We start from the raw sequence: 12,043 nt of genomic DNA on the forward strand, positions 1-12,043 counted from the left end.
CGTTGCCATCACCCCGCTCTCAGCGTTCCTACCTCAGAATCCCACTGAAAAGGTCCTTTTTGCAAGTATTTAACAACCGGGCATCCGTTTGCCGTAGATCAAGCTACGTTTTCTTTCTTTCGCCCGGAGATGGGAAGCAAATTAAGTGCTGGCCATCCTTTTTCCGGAGGGGAAGTATTAAAAAAGGAGTTTGACACGAGCGCACCTAGACGCGTTGAAAATCCTTTTTCTTTTGTCACTTTAGCTGGTCTGGTCGCAAAAGGAATAAAAACTTAGTTTGTTTTTGTTTCAAAATAGATTGTTTTATAAGAAAACTGAATATTTTAGTTGTTGAAACTAAATATTCAAAACATAAAAAAAATTATGTACCTTAATCTTTTTTAACTGATTTTCAAAATTCATGTTCATGTTCATGTTCATGTTTCATGTTCATGTTTCATGTTCATGTTTCATGTTCATGTTTCATGTTCATGTTTCATGTTCATGTTTCATGTTCATGTTTCATGTTCATGTTTCATGTTCATGTTTCATGTTCATGTTTCATGTTCATGTTTCATGTTCATGTTTCATGTTCATGTTTCATGTTCATGTTTCATGTTCATGTTTCATGTTCATGTTTCATGTTCATGTTTCATGTTCATGTTCATGTTTCATGTTCATGTTTCATGTTCATGTTTCATGTTCATGTTCATGTTTCATGTTCATGTTTCATGTTCATGTTTCATGTTCATGTTTCATGTTCATGTTTCATGTTCATGTTTCATGTTCATGTTTCATGTTCATGTTTCATGTTCATGTTTCATGTTCATGTTTCATGTTCATGTTTCATGTTCATGTTTCATGTTCATGTTTCATGTTCATGTTCATGTTCATGTTCATGTTCAAGTTCATGTTCATGTTTCATGTTCATTACTTTTCTATTCTGTTATTTTTGGTCCAAAAAAGTAGGCTGTTTCGCCGTTAGAGGAAAGAGTCAGGTAAAGTAAGTGATTTCACAACGAAATTGCAAAAAAGCTTTTTCAAATTCTTCAATGCAATCGTATTATGTAGATGTAAATTCCTGAGACCTATTAAATCTGTCTGGTTGGTGAAGGGAAAGGTGGGTTTCAATGACATCCCTCTTTTTTCAACGCAACTGACGAGATTTATTTCATTGAATGAGTGACTTCGTTAAAACCGGAAGGGTCTTCCGGAGGGAATAAAACGGTCAGTTGGCCTCCGAAATTATGCTTTAATCCAGTTTAATGTTGAGGAAAAAAATCTTATCCTCATCACAAAGGGACAGTGTTTTTTTTTCGGAGACAATTTATCACCTGAACCTCGCAAAATCGCAAAATGAACCCCGGAATATCCCGGAGAGCCGCTCGTTCCAAGGAACGTCCTCGTCATAAGTCACATTTAATGGGGCATTTTTCTTTTAATCCAGCTTCCGAAAAATAAACTCTCTATGAAGTATACCGATCAAAGGAAGAGCTCATCGAGAATGCTTTAATGTTTCCGCATCTTGCTCCAAACCCACGCTCATTAATTAGCAAAGTGAATCGATCAACAATTCCACCCGTGAAGATGATGAGCATAATTTATGTGATTTCTGAATTCTCGATTTCACAGCGCACTGATTAGGTTAGTGTGTGTGCACTTTTGCAAATGATAAACATTTGGCAACACTGGTATTTACTAATTATACGGAGCGTGCCTAATTGATTAACAAAAGATATACGCCCTCTTCCGCGTGATTTGATTCGGGCCAAACAAGAGAACAAACGTTCATTTCGAGAATCCAATTGTTTGTGTGATGATTAGATAATATGGCTGTGTTTGCATAATAGATGTGTTCTGCCTGGTGAACACACTTAAGCAGATGATGAGGAAATGTTTGGCAACAATGTTGTTCGGAAATTCCATGAATTGTGGTATTCTTGTCTGGATATGTTACTAATTTATAATGATTATCTTCCTAGATATTAAATTAATATTCTGCAATTAAACTTTGAATCAATCGCGATAAGTACCCATACAAACAGATATGATACTGTTGCTTGTTTCGTTTGCAAAATTATTGATCAGCTTGAAATTTGAACTACCGTCCCCACGGGAAATATCACAAAATGCAAACAGTCACTTTGAAGTGCACACCGAACCATTGCATTGTGTCCCCTAAGATGATTCCCCTTAACAGGGTGCAAATCTCTGACATGTAGACATCAAACGCGACATAATCATATTTCCCTCGGGGAGCCCTGCCACTCCCACCTCGTCGCAGAGGTTTCAAGCAAATTAATTATCGCAAATAATCTCAGTTCCAGCTCGTCATCATCGATGCAAATTCTGAACCATTGAAGCAAATTCCTCACCATGGACTATTGGGAGCCGCCCGTAATTGGACATGCTGGACGTGTGCGTGTCGGTAAATTTCATGGACCAACGCCGTATTGAATAGCGGATCGATTACAGACTCCGGACAATTGATAGCAAGCGAGGCCACGTGGCCGGGGATTAACCTCGTTAATTAGTGTGCAAACTGGAATGGTTTATGGTCTACGCAGAAGGTGTGGCGTTAATTCTACTGAATTTGTGTAAGATGTTCTTCAAATAATAAACCTTGAATAAATTAATCCTTCAAAGAAAATTCTTCCAAATCATTGACATATTTTCCATTCAATTCTTTTAACTAAATAATCAGTTAGCATACTCGTATTTCGGATTAACTTATTCAGTTGTGGAGTCCTTGCAGCCAGGGCTGCGAGATTGGAGTCTACATAAACAGCTCATGTCAAGTTTCAAGTAAATTTTCAAAACAACCATACGAGTCATGGATTTCCTATGCAGATAGGACCTTTTGAAAATTTAATCTAGAAGTATCCTTGTCAACTTTGTGTCAAATTATGGCCATGTTCCAGATATCGGTTCTCACGAGACTTTTCTTTAGAATTGATCAAACGACACTTCAAACATCGTTTAATTAGCAAGATATATACTCTGAAGCTCATTTTATGTATCTTCGAAAAGATACTGTTAAAATATGGCTCAGTCACATGTCCGTTATTACTTATTTAAAAAAATATATCCGACGTAGAATCGATATTCCAAACATTAGGAATGGCCATAATTTGACAGGATTTTGTAGAGGAAACTTTTAGAAAATCTGTCCAATTTCAAGATGATTAATGAAAAAAAATTACCAAATTTGGTGAAAATCAACCTTCTGATACCCGAGTGTGACTTTTTCAAATCACAAATAACTTTTCAAAGTCAACTTTTACAGTTTTGATGTGTTCGACAAAGTTGTAGAGCATAAAATGTCTAATGCAAATCTCACTTTTGGGAATATTCGGATGTATGTAGCGCACCGTGCATACATTTTTTTTCTTTTTTTCCATGCAAACTTCACTTTCGCGTATTAATGGGTAAATGTTGACCGATTTTGCTCATATTTGGTCAAGAGTCCTGAAAGAGCTCGAAGAATAAGATTCAGCTTGCAGAGCAAGTTTTTGAAAAAGTCTCATATTTTGGGCACCTCATGTTCAGTCTCATGTTCATTTTCAGTGATCCTAAGAATAAACCACAACATGGAAACAATAGATTTGGCTAAATAAGGATAAAAAACCTCAAAGAACTTACAAACATTCATTTAATTTGTTGCTCGAAACCGTAAGATTACTTCAAAATATCAAACGAAAATAATTTTCTTAACACTTTTTCGTGTTTGAAAGTAAAGTAAACAGGTTTTTTTTCCTCAAGATTTAAGATTTCTTCAATAATCGCTTTAACCAGTAAAAAGAACTGTTTAGAAAAAAAACGTTCGTTAAGTAAAATATTATTTAACCTTTTGAGTTGTTAAATAAACATTTAACGAATATTGAAATCCGGCATTTTAGAATTTTTTAATCTTATTCGAAGAATTTCAATTAATTGTGAACCAATTAAATTTGTTTATGTAAGCTACTTAAATTCTCTAAATTTCAATTTCAGAAACGAAAAAACATTTTAAACATCATTTGTAAGGGTTGGTTCTTTTTTTTTTTGCAAACATAAATTAACAAGAGTTAATTTTTGACATGTATTGAAAATCATAAGTCGCTTGAAAAAGCAGGGCCAATGGGACGATAGTAAGAAAAACCTTTTAACTAATTTAACCCTTCAAGAGTCTGTATCTCAACAATTCTATTCGACCAATTAGAAAAGTTTGAAAAATATCAGATTTTTGTAAATATTGTTTTGTAGGTGTGATTTCTGTAGTTTTTTTTAAAGGTCCAATAAACCAAATTTTCCGTTTTTGCTTTTTGGGTGTTTTTTAATACCCTGGCTCAAGGCAGTTTCAAAAACACCCAAAAAGCAAAAACTGGAAATTTGGTTCATTGGGCCTTTAAAAAAAACTCCAGATTTCATGAAACTTTTAGCACTTCAATGCTTTTTTTTTATTTCTCTAATAATTTGTTAGTTATCAACATAGTATTACGACAAACTATAATTATATGCTTCTAAGTAAAGCTTGTTTTTTGTTCTGTGGGCAAAGAATAATTCTACCTTCTTGCGTAGGTAGGTAATCTTAAAATGTGGTGGAGTGTTATTGAGAGCCGTTGCACGTCTGGTTTTAAGAATATCTTCGATATTTTTCACAAATCATTTATTTGAATTCAAAACTCCGGTACCACGTTTTGCAACATCTCAAACTTTGGTCCCTTTAAATTTTGCAAAAAAAAAGAAGATATTTATTTTAGGAATTCAACTTTGAGTTATTAGCGTGTCCAAAAAAAACACGAAGTCGAGGAAATCAATGTGCTCTGTTCTCAAATGATAGATAGTAATGTTTGAAAAAACTTTTTCATACATGAAACCTTTCGGAAAAAACCCGACTATGTTCCCTGGGCTTTTTTTTGAAAAAAGAGTCAGTTTTTTCGACAGTTTCACAAAATCTGCTCAGAAAAATGGAAAATCTAAAAATTTCAAATGGAAAGGAGCTAATTATGTTTAAAACTAGATGCAATACAGCCTCACCTCAGATTTGCTTAGGTTTTCCTTAATATTGTAGGCAAATGATGATTTCTTTCAACATTTTCAAAAAATCAATATTCTTTCTTCAAAAAAACTGGAATATCTCAGCTCAGAGTTGATGAAACTTCAAAATTGCTTAGACAAAATTTTTCGGCGGAAAATTTCCTACAAGATGCATGTATCCTTACAGATGACGAAATTTTGGTGTTCAATATCGAGGGAAAGGATTGAAAAAAAGTAAAGCAAAAACCAGTATTTTTCGAAATAACCGGGAAAGTGAAAACAAGGTTTTAAAAGGCCGAAACGATTCACTAACTTGTTTATTGGACCACAGACCATCATTTCATGGTATATGCCATTTGAAATTTTAAGATAATCGAGTCTGAACTGAACATAATTTTTCTGAACAGTATTATTTGCCACAACTTTGCCGAATGAGTGATTCACAAAACCCTTCTCAAGATACAGATTTTCTAAAATTCACATGCCCATTTTGTTTGACCAGCCCACAATGATGTATGGAGACTTATATGGAAAACAAATGATTAAAAACATTTGCTTTTGACGAAGGAAATGCGAAAAGAACACAGTTTCTCTCAAATAATCCAAATTAAAAAAATAAAAGTCTCGAAAAAAGGTAGAAACACTCTAGAGAAATTGTTATGTTGAAATTTACTAGTATTTGAAGCATTGCAGGATTTTAAACAAATTTAACGAAAACAGCATGATTTAAAAAATGTCCGATCGGGCTCAACATTTTTCTGGGGGTTCCCTGGCCGAAATAATAAGACACCTATTATTTTTTTTTGTCAAATAAGGTGACATACGTCTTGTTAGGGTGGTCCGAAAAATTACAAATTTCTTCGTTTTTCGCAGAAACCACATTTTTCAAAAAATCTTCACACCATTTGAACCGATTTTAGCAGAAAAATGTTGGGCTCGATTGGACAATTTTTTTTCAAATCATGCTGTTTTCGTGGGGAATTGCTGAATTTTTAATTTATTTAGTACCGAAAATTAGATTGAAGTCTTTTTAAAAGGTCCTACAAACATATGAAACACAATAGCTTATAGGATCTTTTCAAAACAAAACTCTATATTTATTTATATTTGATTTTCTAGCAACCATCATGTGATTGTGTTACGATAACGTAGTTTTAAAAATAATTAATTAATTTAATTAATTAATTAAAATTTAATTGATTTATAGAACTCATTTTTTTTCTAAATAGAGCAATTGGCTTTCAATGTCCTTTGATACTATGAAGTTCAATAACTCTCAATCTCTTCAACTCACTGCAATCCAATAAATCTCGCAGTCACTTCATCACCACCCAATAAACAAACGCTCACAATGTCCACCACTCTCCCCTCAGTATCAATCAATCCCCCCCACCAAACTTCCATCACCCTGACTTACCGTTTTATTGCCCAGGTTCTTGACCCGGCAGCTGAGGTACGCCGACTTGCCGACGAGGGCCGTCACGTTCCGGGGCGTCGTTTCGTCAAAGTACGGTTCCTCCCACTTGCTCACGGAACCGATGCCGACCCCTGTGGACTGGGGCACCATGCCGGGACCGTCCGACTGGTGATGCTGGTGCTGGAGTTGCTGGGCCGCCGAGCCACCGCCGGCCGACGACGTTGAGGCCGCGGCCACGTACGCCCTCAGGTGCTCCAGCGGCACTGATTTATGGCCATCGATCGACGGGTTCTGCTGGATGCCGCAGCTGGTGAGGTCTGTGAAGGGGGAGAGAAATTGGAGGATTTAGTTGATTTGTCTTTAAGTGAAGTCAAAGGTCACCGCTTGAGGCGTTGCTGTTCAAACATAGATTCATGATTTAATATCAATAAAAAATAAGCACCTAAGAACTTCGTTTTATCATCGCCAAAAATGTAGTCTACAGCGATAAAAAGATGAATACTTTCCCTTAATCGGTTTCCAAACAATTTCGATATCTTCAGAACGCACTTCAGAAAACGACCACAATTATGCCATCAATGTGCCAGTTTCCTCAATAGGCCAATTCATTCCAACTTTCACCATTTTGCGCCATCACTTGGCGCGGACGCCGATTCGTAAATCACCAGATGAGACCCCCAATTTGAAAGACCTCCGGCCGGAGTGGCTTTTCCCCCAGGGGAGCCGGTGGCCAATTTCGTGACACATTAGGCAATCCAGCGCGCGCGCTGATACCGATAATAGAATAAAGAAGGACACTCTCTCTCTGTCGATGGCCTGGCCGATGACAAAGGAAGCCATTCCGAGTAACACCCGGGGCAATGTTCTGCGGCTTACCGCCACCACCTCCCAGAATTGGCCATTTCCCGGCGATGATTCGGTGTGGCTATTCAGAGCCTTTGACCGGTTCCGTGGTCCGAGCCTAGTCAGGCTTGAAAATTAATACGTTTATTTATTTCGGCACCCTCAGTCTGTAACACAGTAAAAAAAAAGAATATTCAAAAATTTTTCGTAAATTTTTTGAAATTGATTAAATGTTCCATATTTGCGACCAAAACTTATAAACAAAATATAAAAAAATCCGTTTTTTCAACCTGTGCACACCTAACTGACTAATAACACTTTGAGGACTCTAGAGCTTTGCTGCTGAATGAGAGAAAACGAGGTGGACAACGGAGCTTTCACGGACGCCTCTAGCCCCACCCCACCTCCTATATCCACCTCGAATGGGACAATGAAAGTCCGGGGCTTCCGAGGCCGAAACCCCTCCACCCAAAAAGAGTGGTCATTCCATTTATTTTTATTGCCAATCATAAATACTTGTCACGGTACGTCGAGCCCAGGAGCCACCACCGCACACGAATCGATATCTCTGGGCAGTGTGTGGCTCTAGTCACGTGGGGACAATTGGGAGTTGGACAGAATTCCTAGACAGAATATGTATTGACTTTTTAAAAGTGCAATTATATCTATCCAAATTATATCATGATATACTTTTACTAAAGATTTTCTTTTAAACAATCAAAAGTAAAATTTTCTGACAAATATTGGAAACCTAATCAAGAAAAAAGCAAAAAATCTATAATTTATTCCTAACACCTTTTCCAATCAACTTACTGCATTGAAACATTTATTTAATCACGCAGAGTGTTTCTTTATTAATTGATCACATTTGATCAAATCATTTGTGAGTTGTTGAAGGTCAGCGTGTTATAAGTAATGAGGTATTATGAGCAACGAAATTTATCGACTCTTGCGTACAAAATGTAACTAGAAACCTTGAGGAACTTCAATGTAAAATTCTTGAAAAGAAAATGGGTAATTCTCCGCCAACTCACACAGCAGTTGCCCCGACCCCTCTTCGATTTGCGTGAAACTTTGTCCTAAGGGGTAACTTTTGTCCCTGATCACGAATCCGAGGTCCGTTTTTTGATATCTCGTGACGGAGGGGCGGTACGACCCCTTCCATTTTTGAACATGCGAAAAAAGAGGTGTTTTTCAATAATTTGCAGCCTGAAACGGTGATGAGATAGAAATTTGGTGTCAAAAGGACTTTTATGTAAAATTAGACGCCCGATTTGATGGCGTACTCAGAATTCCGAAAAAACGTATTTTTCATCGAAAAAAACACTAAAATTTTTTTAAAAATTCTCCCATTTTCCGTTACTCGACTGTAAAAATTTTTGGAACATGTCATTTTATGGGAAATTTAATGTACTTTTCGAATCTACATTGTTCCAGAAGGGTAATTTTTTCATTTAGAACAAAATTTTTCATTTTAAAATTTCGTGTTTTTTCTAACTTTGCAGGGTTATTTTTTAGAGTGTAACAATGTTCTACAAAGTTGTAGAGCAGACAATTACAAAAATTTTGATATATAGACATAAGGGGTTTGCTTATAAACATCACGAGTTATCGCGATTTTACGAAAAAAAGTTTTGAAAAAGTTGGTCGTCATCGATCATGGCCGTTCATGGTCACCCGCGACAGACACGGACGACGAAACAAAGAGAAACGCAAAAAGTAACTTTTTCAAAACTTTTTTTCGTAAAATCGCGATGACTTGTGATGTTTATAAGCAAACCCCTTATGTCTATATATCAAAATTTTTGTAATTGTCTGCTCTACAACTTTGTAGAAAATTGTTACACTCTAAAAAATAACCCTGCAAAGTTAGAAAAAACACGAAATTTTAAAATGAAAAATTTTGTTCTGAATGAAAAATGACCCTTCTGGGACAATGTAGATTTGAAAAGTACATTAAATTTCCCATAAAATGACATGTTCCAAAAATTTTTACAGTCGAGTAACGGAAAATGGGAGAATTTTTAAAACATTTTTAGTGTTTTTTTCAATGAAAAATACGTTTTTTCGGAATTCTGAGTACGCCATCAAATTGGGCGTCTAATTTTACATAAAAGTCCCTTTGACACCAAATTTCTATCTCATCACCGTTTCAGGCAGCAAATTATTGAAAAACACCTCTTTTTTCGCATGTTCAAAAATGGAAGGGGTCGTACCGCCCCTCCGTCACGAGATATCAAAAAACGGACCTCGGATTCGTGATCAGGGACAAAAGTTACCCCTTAGGACAAAGTTTCACGCAAATCGAAGAGGGGTCGGGGCAACTTTTCCCGATTTCGTGTGAGTTGGTAGAGAATTACCCAAATACATTTTAATTGTATCATAAAATCAAAGCACACTCAAGCCAAAATGGCAACTTATTTTGACTAATAAGGCTGGTACAAATTTTATTTAAAGTTTTTGTCTCCCCTCTTTCAAAGTTGGCCTGAAAAATCAAGGGGCAAAAAACTTCAAAATTTCAATGGAAATTGAAGTTCAATTCAATTCAATTAGTTTTTATTAGTAAATAATCAATTCACAATTTCGTAATTCTTATAACCTAATAGAGTTTTGGAGTACCTTTCAACTATGATTTGTACCATAGTTCATTTTGATGTAATTGGATATTCTAACAATGGATTTGCCAACAGAAGGAAAAATTATTAAAAAAAAAACCTTCGAAATTTGCTAAGGAAAAGGTTAAAATAGAAAAGCTTATAACTAGATCACAGTTTGTTTTGTCTTTTGACGTCGAAAAACTTCGCTGCACAAGGCAGCTTATCCGTTGTAGATATACTTCATCATCAGCTCACTAAGAGCTTGGAATTGTTCTGCCTTGTTCCGGCAGGCACGAAAGCGCGTGTGCATCTCTCCAGCAAGAGCGAAAAATTCGGGAAGCGTGAAGAGGTCATCTCCTTTAACGTCTGCTTGTCCCGGTGGAGTACCGCTCCCAGAAGTGGCTACTCTAGCGTACGAACCTCCCCAACCGGGAGGGAACGCTGGGTTGGTCGATGGAACCGCTCCGCCGCCAGCTGCTGCAGCGTTCGTGCTCGAAGTCTTTGGAGGTTGGCGGGACGCTGGCGCTTTCTTCTTCTTGTCCTGCTCCTCGAGGTACTTTTTCCGCGCGGCACAGCCACGGAAATTCGCCGTGTGGTTTCCACCACAGTTCGCACACTTGACGCGCGCTTTGTGCTGCTGGGCGTTTTCCCCCAGCTGGTCTTTCCGCGGGAGATTGCACCTTTCGGTGAAGTGGGTCTCACCGCACTTTACGCACCGGGGCGGAAGATTACAGTTTCTTGAACCGTGTCCGAATTTTTGACAGCGGTGGCATTGCGCTGCGTCGGTCGGATTCTTCGTGTAGAATCGCCACGTCACGAAGAAGCCGTCCAGTGCTTTGATCCGCCGTAGATCCTGTATTTTGACGGACCCACGATCGAAGTACAGGAGGTACAATGTGTACGTACCTGTCACCGTTGTCGATTTCGAGAGCACCTTAACCTCTCGAGGCTTAACCTTGATGCCCGACAGGTGTTCTTCCAGGTCGGAGATCGGGCGGTCCGGATATCCCTGAAGGACGATCTTCACTGGGACCTTCTCTGCGGGATCAAATGTGAAGAATTTGAAGTTTCGCAACTTCTTCACCACCAGGTCGAAATTCTGTTTATTGTGCGTAATAACTTGCACTGATGTTTTACTAATTTTCAGACAATATTGGAGTCCCTCAAGCAACTCGTCAATATCGTCCGCCAATGTATCCAAAACAAAAATTGGAGGTGGATGTCGTTCCTTCGGAGAGTTGCATTTTTTCTTCTTTTCTTGCTTGCGCGCAAGTTCATCATCGTCATCGTCGTCGCTAGCACTGCTGCTGTCACTGGCGGTGTTGTTTTCTTCTCCACTCAGCATCTCAAATTCGTTGCTGGTGGGAACGTTGGAAGTGGTTGTTGTCGTAGTGCTGGTGGACTGCTGCTGCTGGCCGGAAGTGCTTCCGGATGCCCGGGTCGATTGTCTCGTCCGTACTGGGTACTCACGTGGACGGTATGACACGTGTAAAAACGATGGATCGGTGACGTCACTGGGCACGCTCCCGTGCGCGATGGCGGTCGATGCGGCGTTGGTGTGTTTACCTTTCTGCACTCTACCGGTAGATGAACTTCGCAGGTTTTTCGAGGCCGCACTCGAACTGCCACGGCCACGGCCGGCCCTTGGCATGCTGGAGCAGCAAACTCGCGGGTAAAAACTGTTAATTACGGCGAAAAAATCGAAAAGTTTGAGGAGCTCCGAACAGTTGACTGTTGCTGGCTGGTGTTGCCAGTCCCGATGAAATTGAAGTTCAATCAGCTGAATTCAATTTAAAATGCATTCCCCTGCAATTAAAATAATTTTCAACATTTTTGGGTTGATTTTGTCACTGTTGTGAAAATTGTCAATGTTTACTTTTAGTTTTCGTCAAATCTTACATTTTTTGAAAAATAATGATAGCAAAACAACTGAACTAGTGTACAATGCATTTTAAAACACATTTTCCCCTCTCATTGATCCCCCCTCTCTCACTTGTCACACTTTGTCACGCTTGCGAACACTACTTCCCAAGCGTCGCAATCGATTGTCAAATTTCATGCCAAATTTAACTTCAACACTTTTCTGATTTGTGTACATTTGTAGAAATTTGTGAAATCTTGAGGGATTTATTGGGATTTTTTTTAAATTTGTTGGTATTTGTGGAAATTTTTATGTAAATTTGTAGAA

At 38.0% G+C, this 12,043-nt stretch overlaps 2 protein-coding genes across 3 annotated transcripts in view; one reads left to right on the top strand and one right to left on the bottom strand.

Annotated features, from left to right (window-relative positions):
• Positions 1–12,043, top strand: part of LOC120423628 (protein yellow-like) — a 564,570-nt gene that overhangs the window by 321,113 nt on the left and 231,414 nt on the right. The gene's annotated exons all lie outside the window — the stretch shown is intronic.
• Positions 1–12,043, bottom strand: part of LOC120423630 (kin of IRRE-like protein 1) — a 366,108-nt gene that overhangs the window by 76,534 nt on the left and 277,531 nt on the right. For both annotated transcript variants that reach the window (XM_039587499.2, XM_039587498.2), the window contains exon 2: positions 6,416–6,732. In XM_039587499.2, the coding sequence (XP_039443433.1) occupies positions 6,416–6,732 (317 nt within the window). The remainder of the gene's footprint in view (positions 1–6,415; positions 6,733–12,043) is intronic.

This window comes from Culex pipiens, chromosome 2 (genome assembly GCF_016801865.2).
Source record: "Culex pipiens pallens isolate TS chromosome 2, TS_CPP_V2, whole genome shotgun sequence".
Lineage (NCBI taxonomy): Eukaryota > Metazoa > Arthropoda > Insecta > Diptera > Culicidae > Culex > Culex pipiens.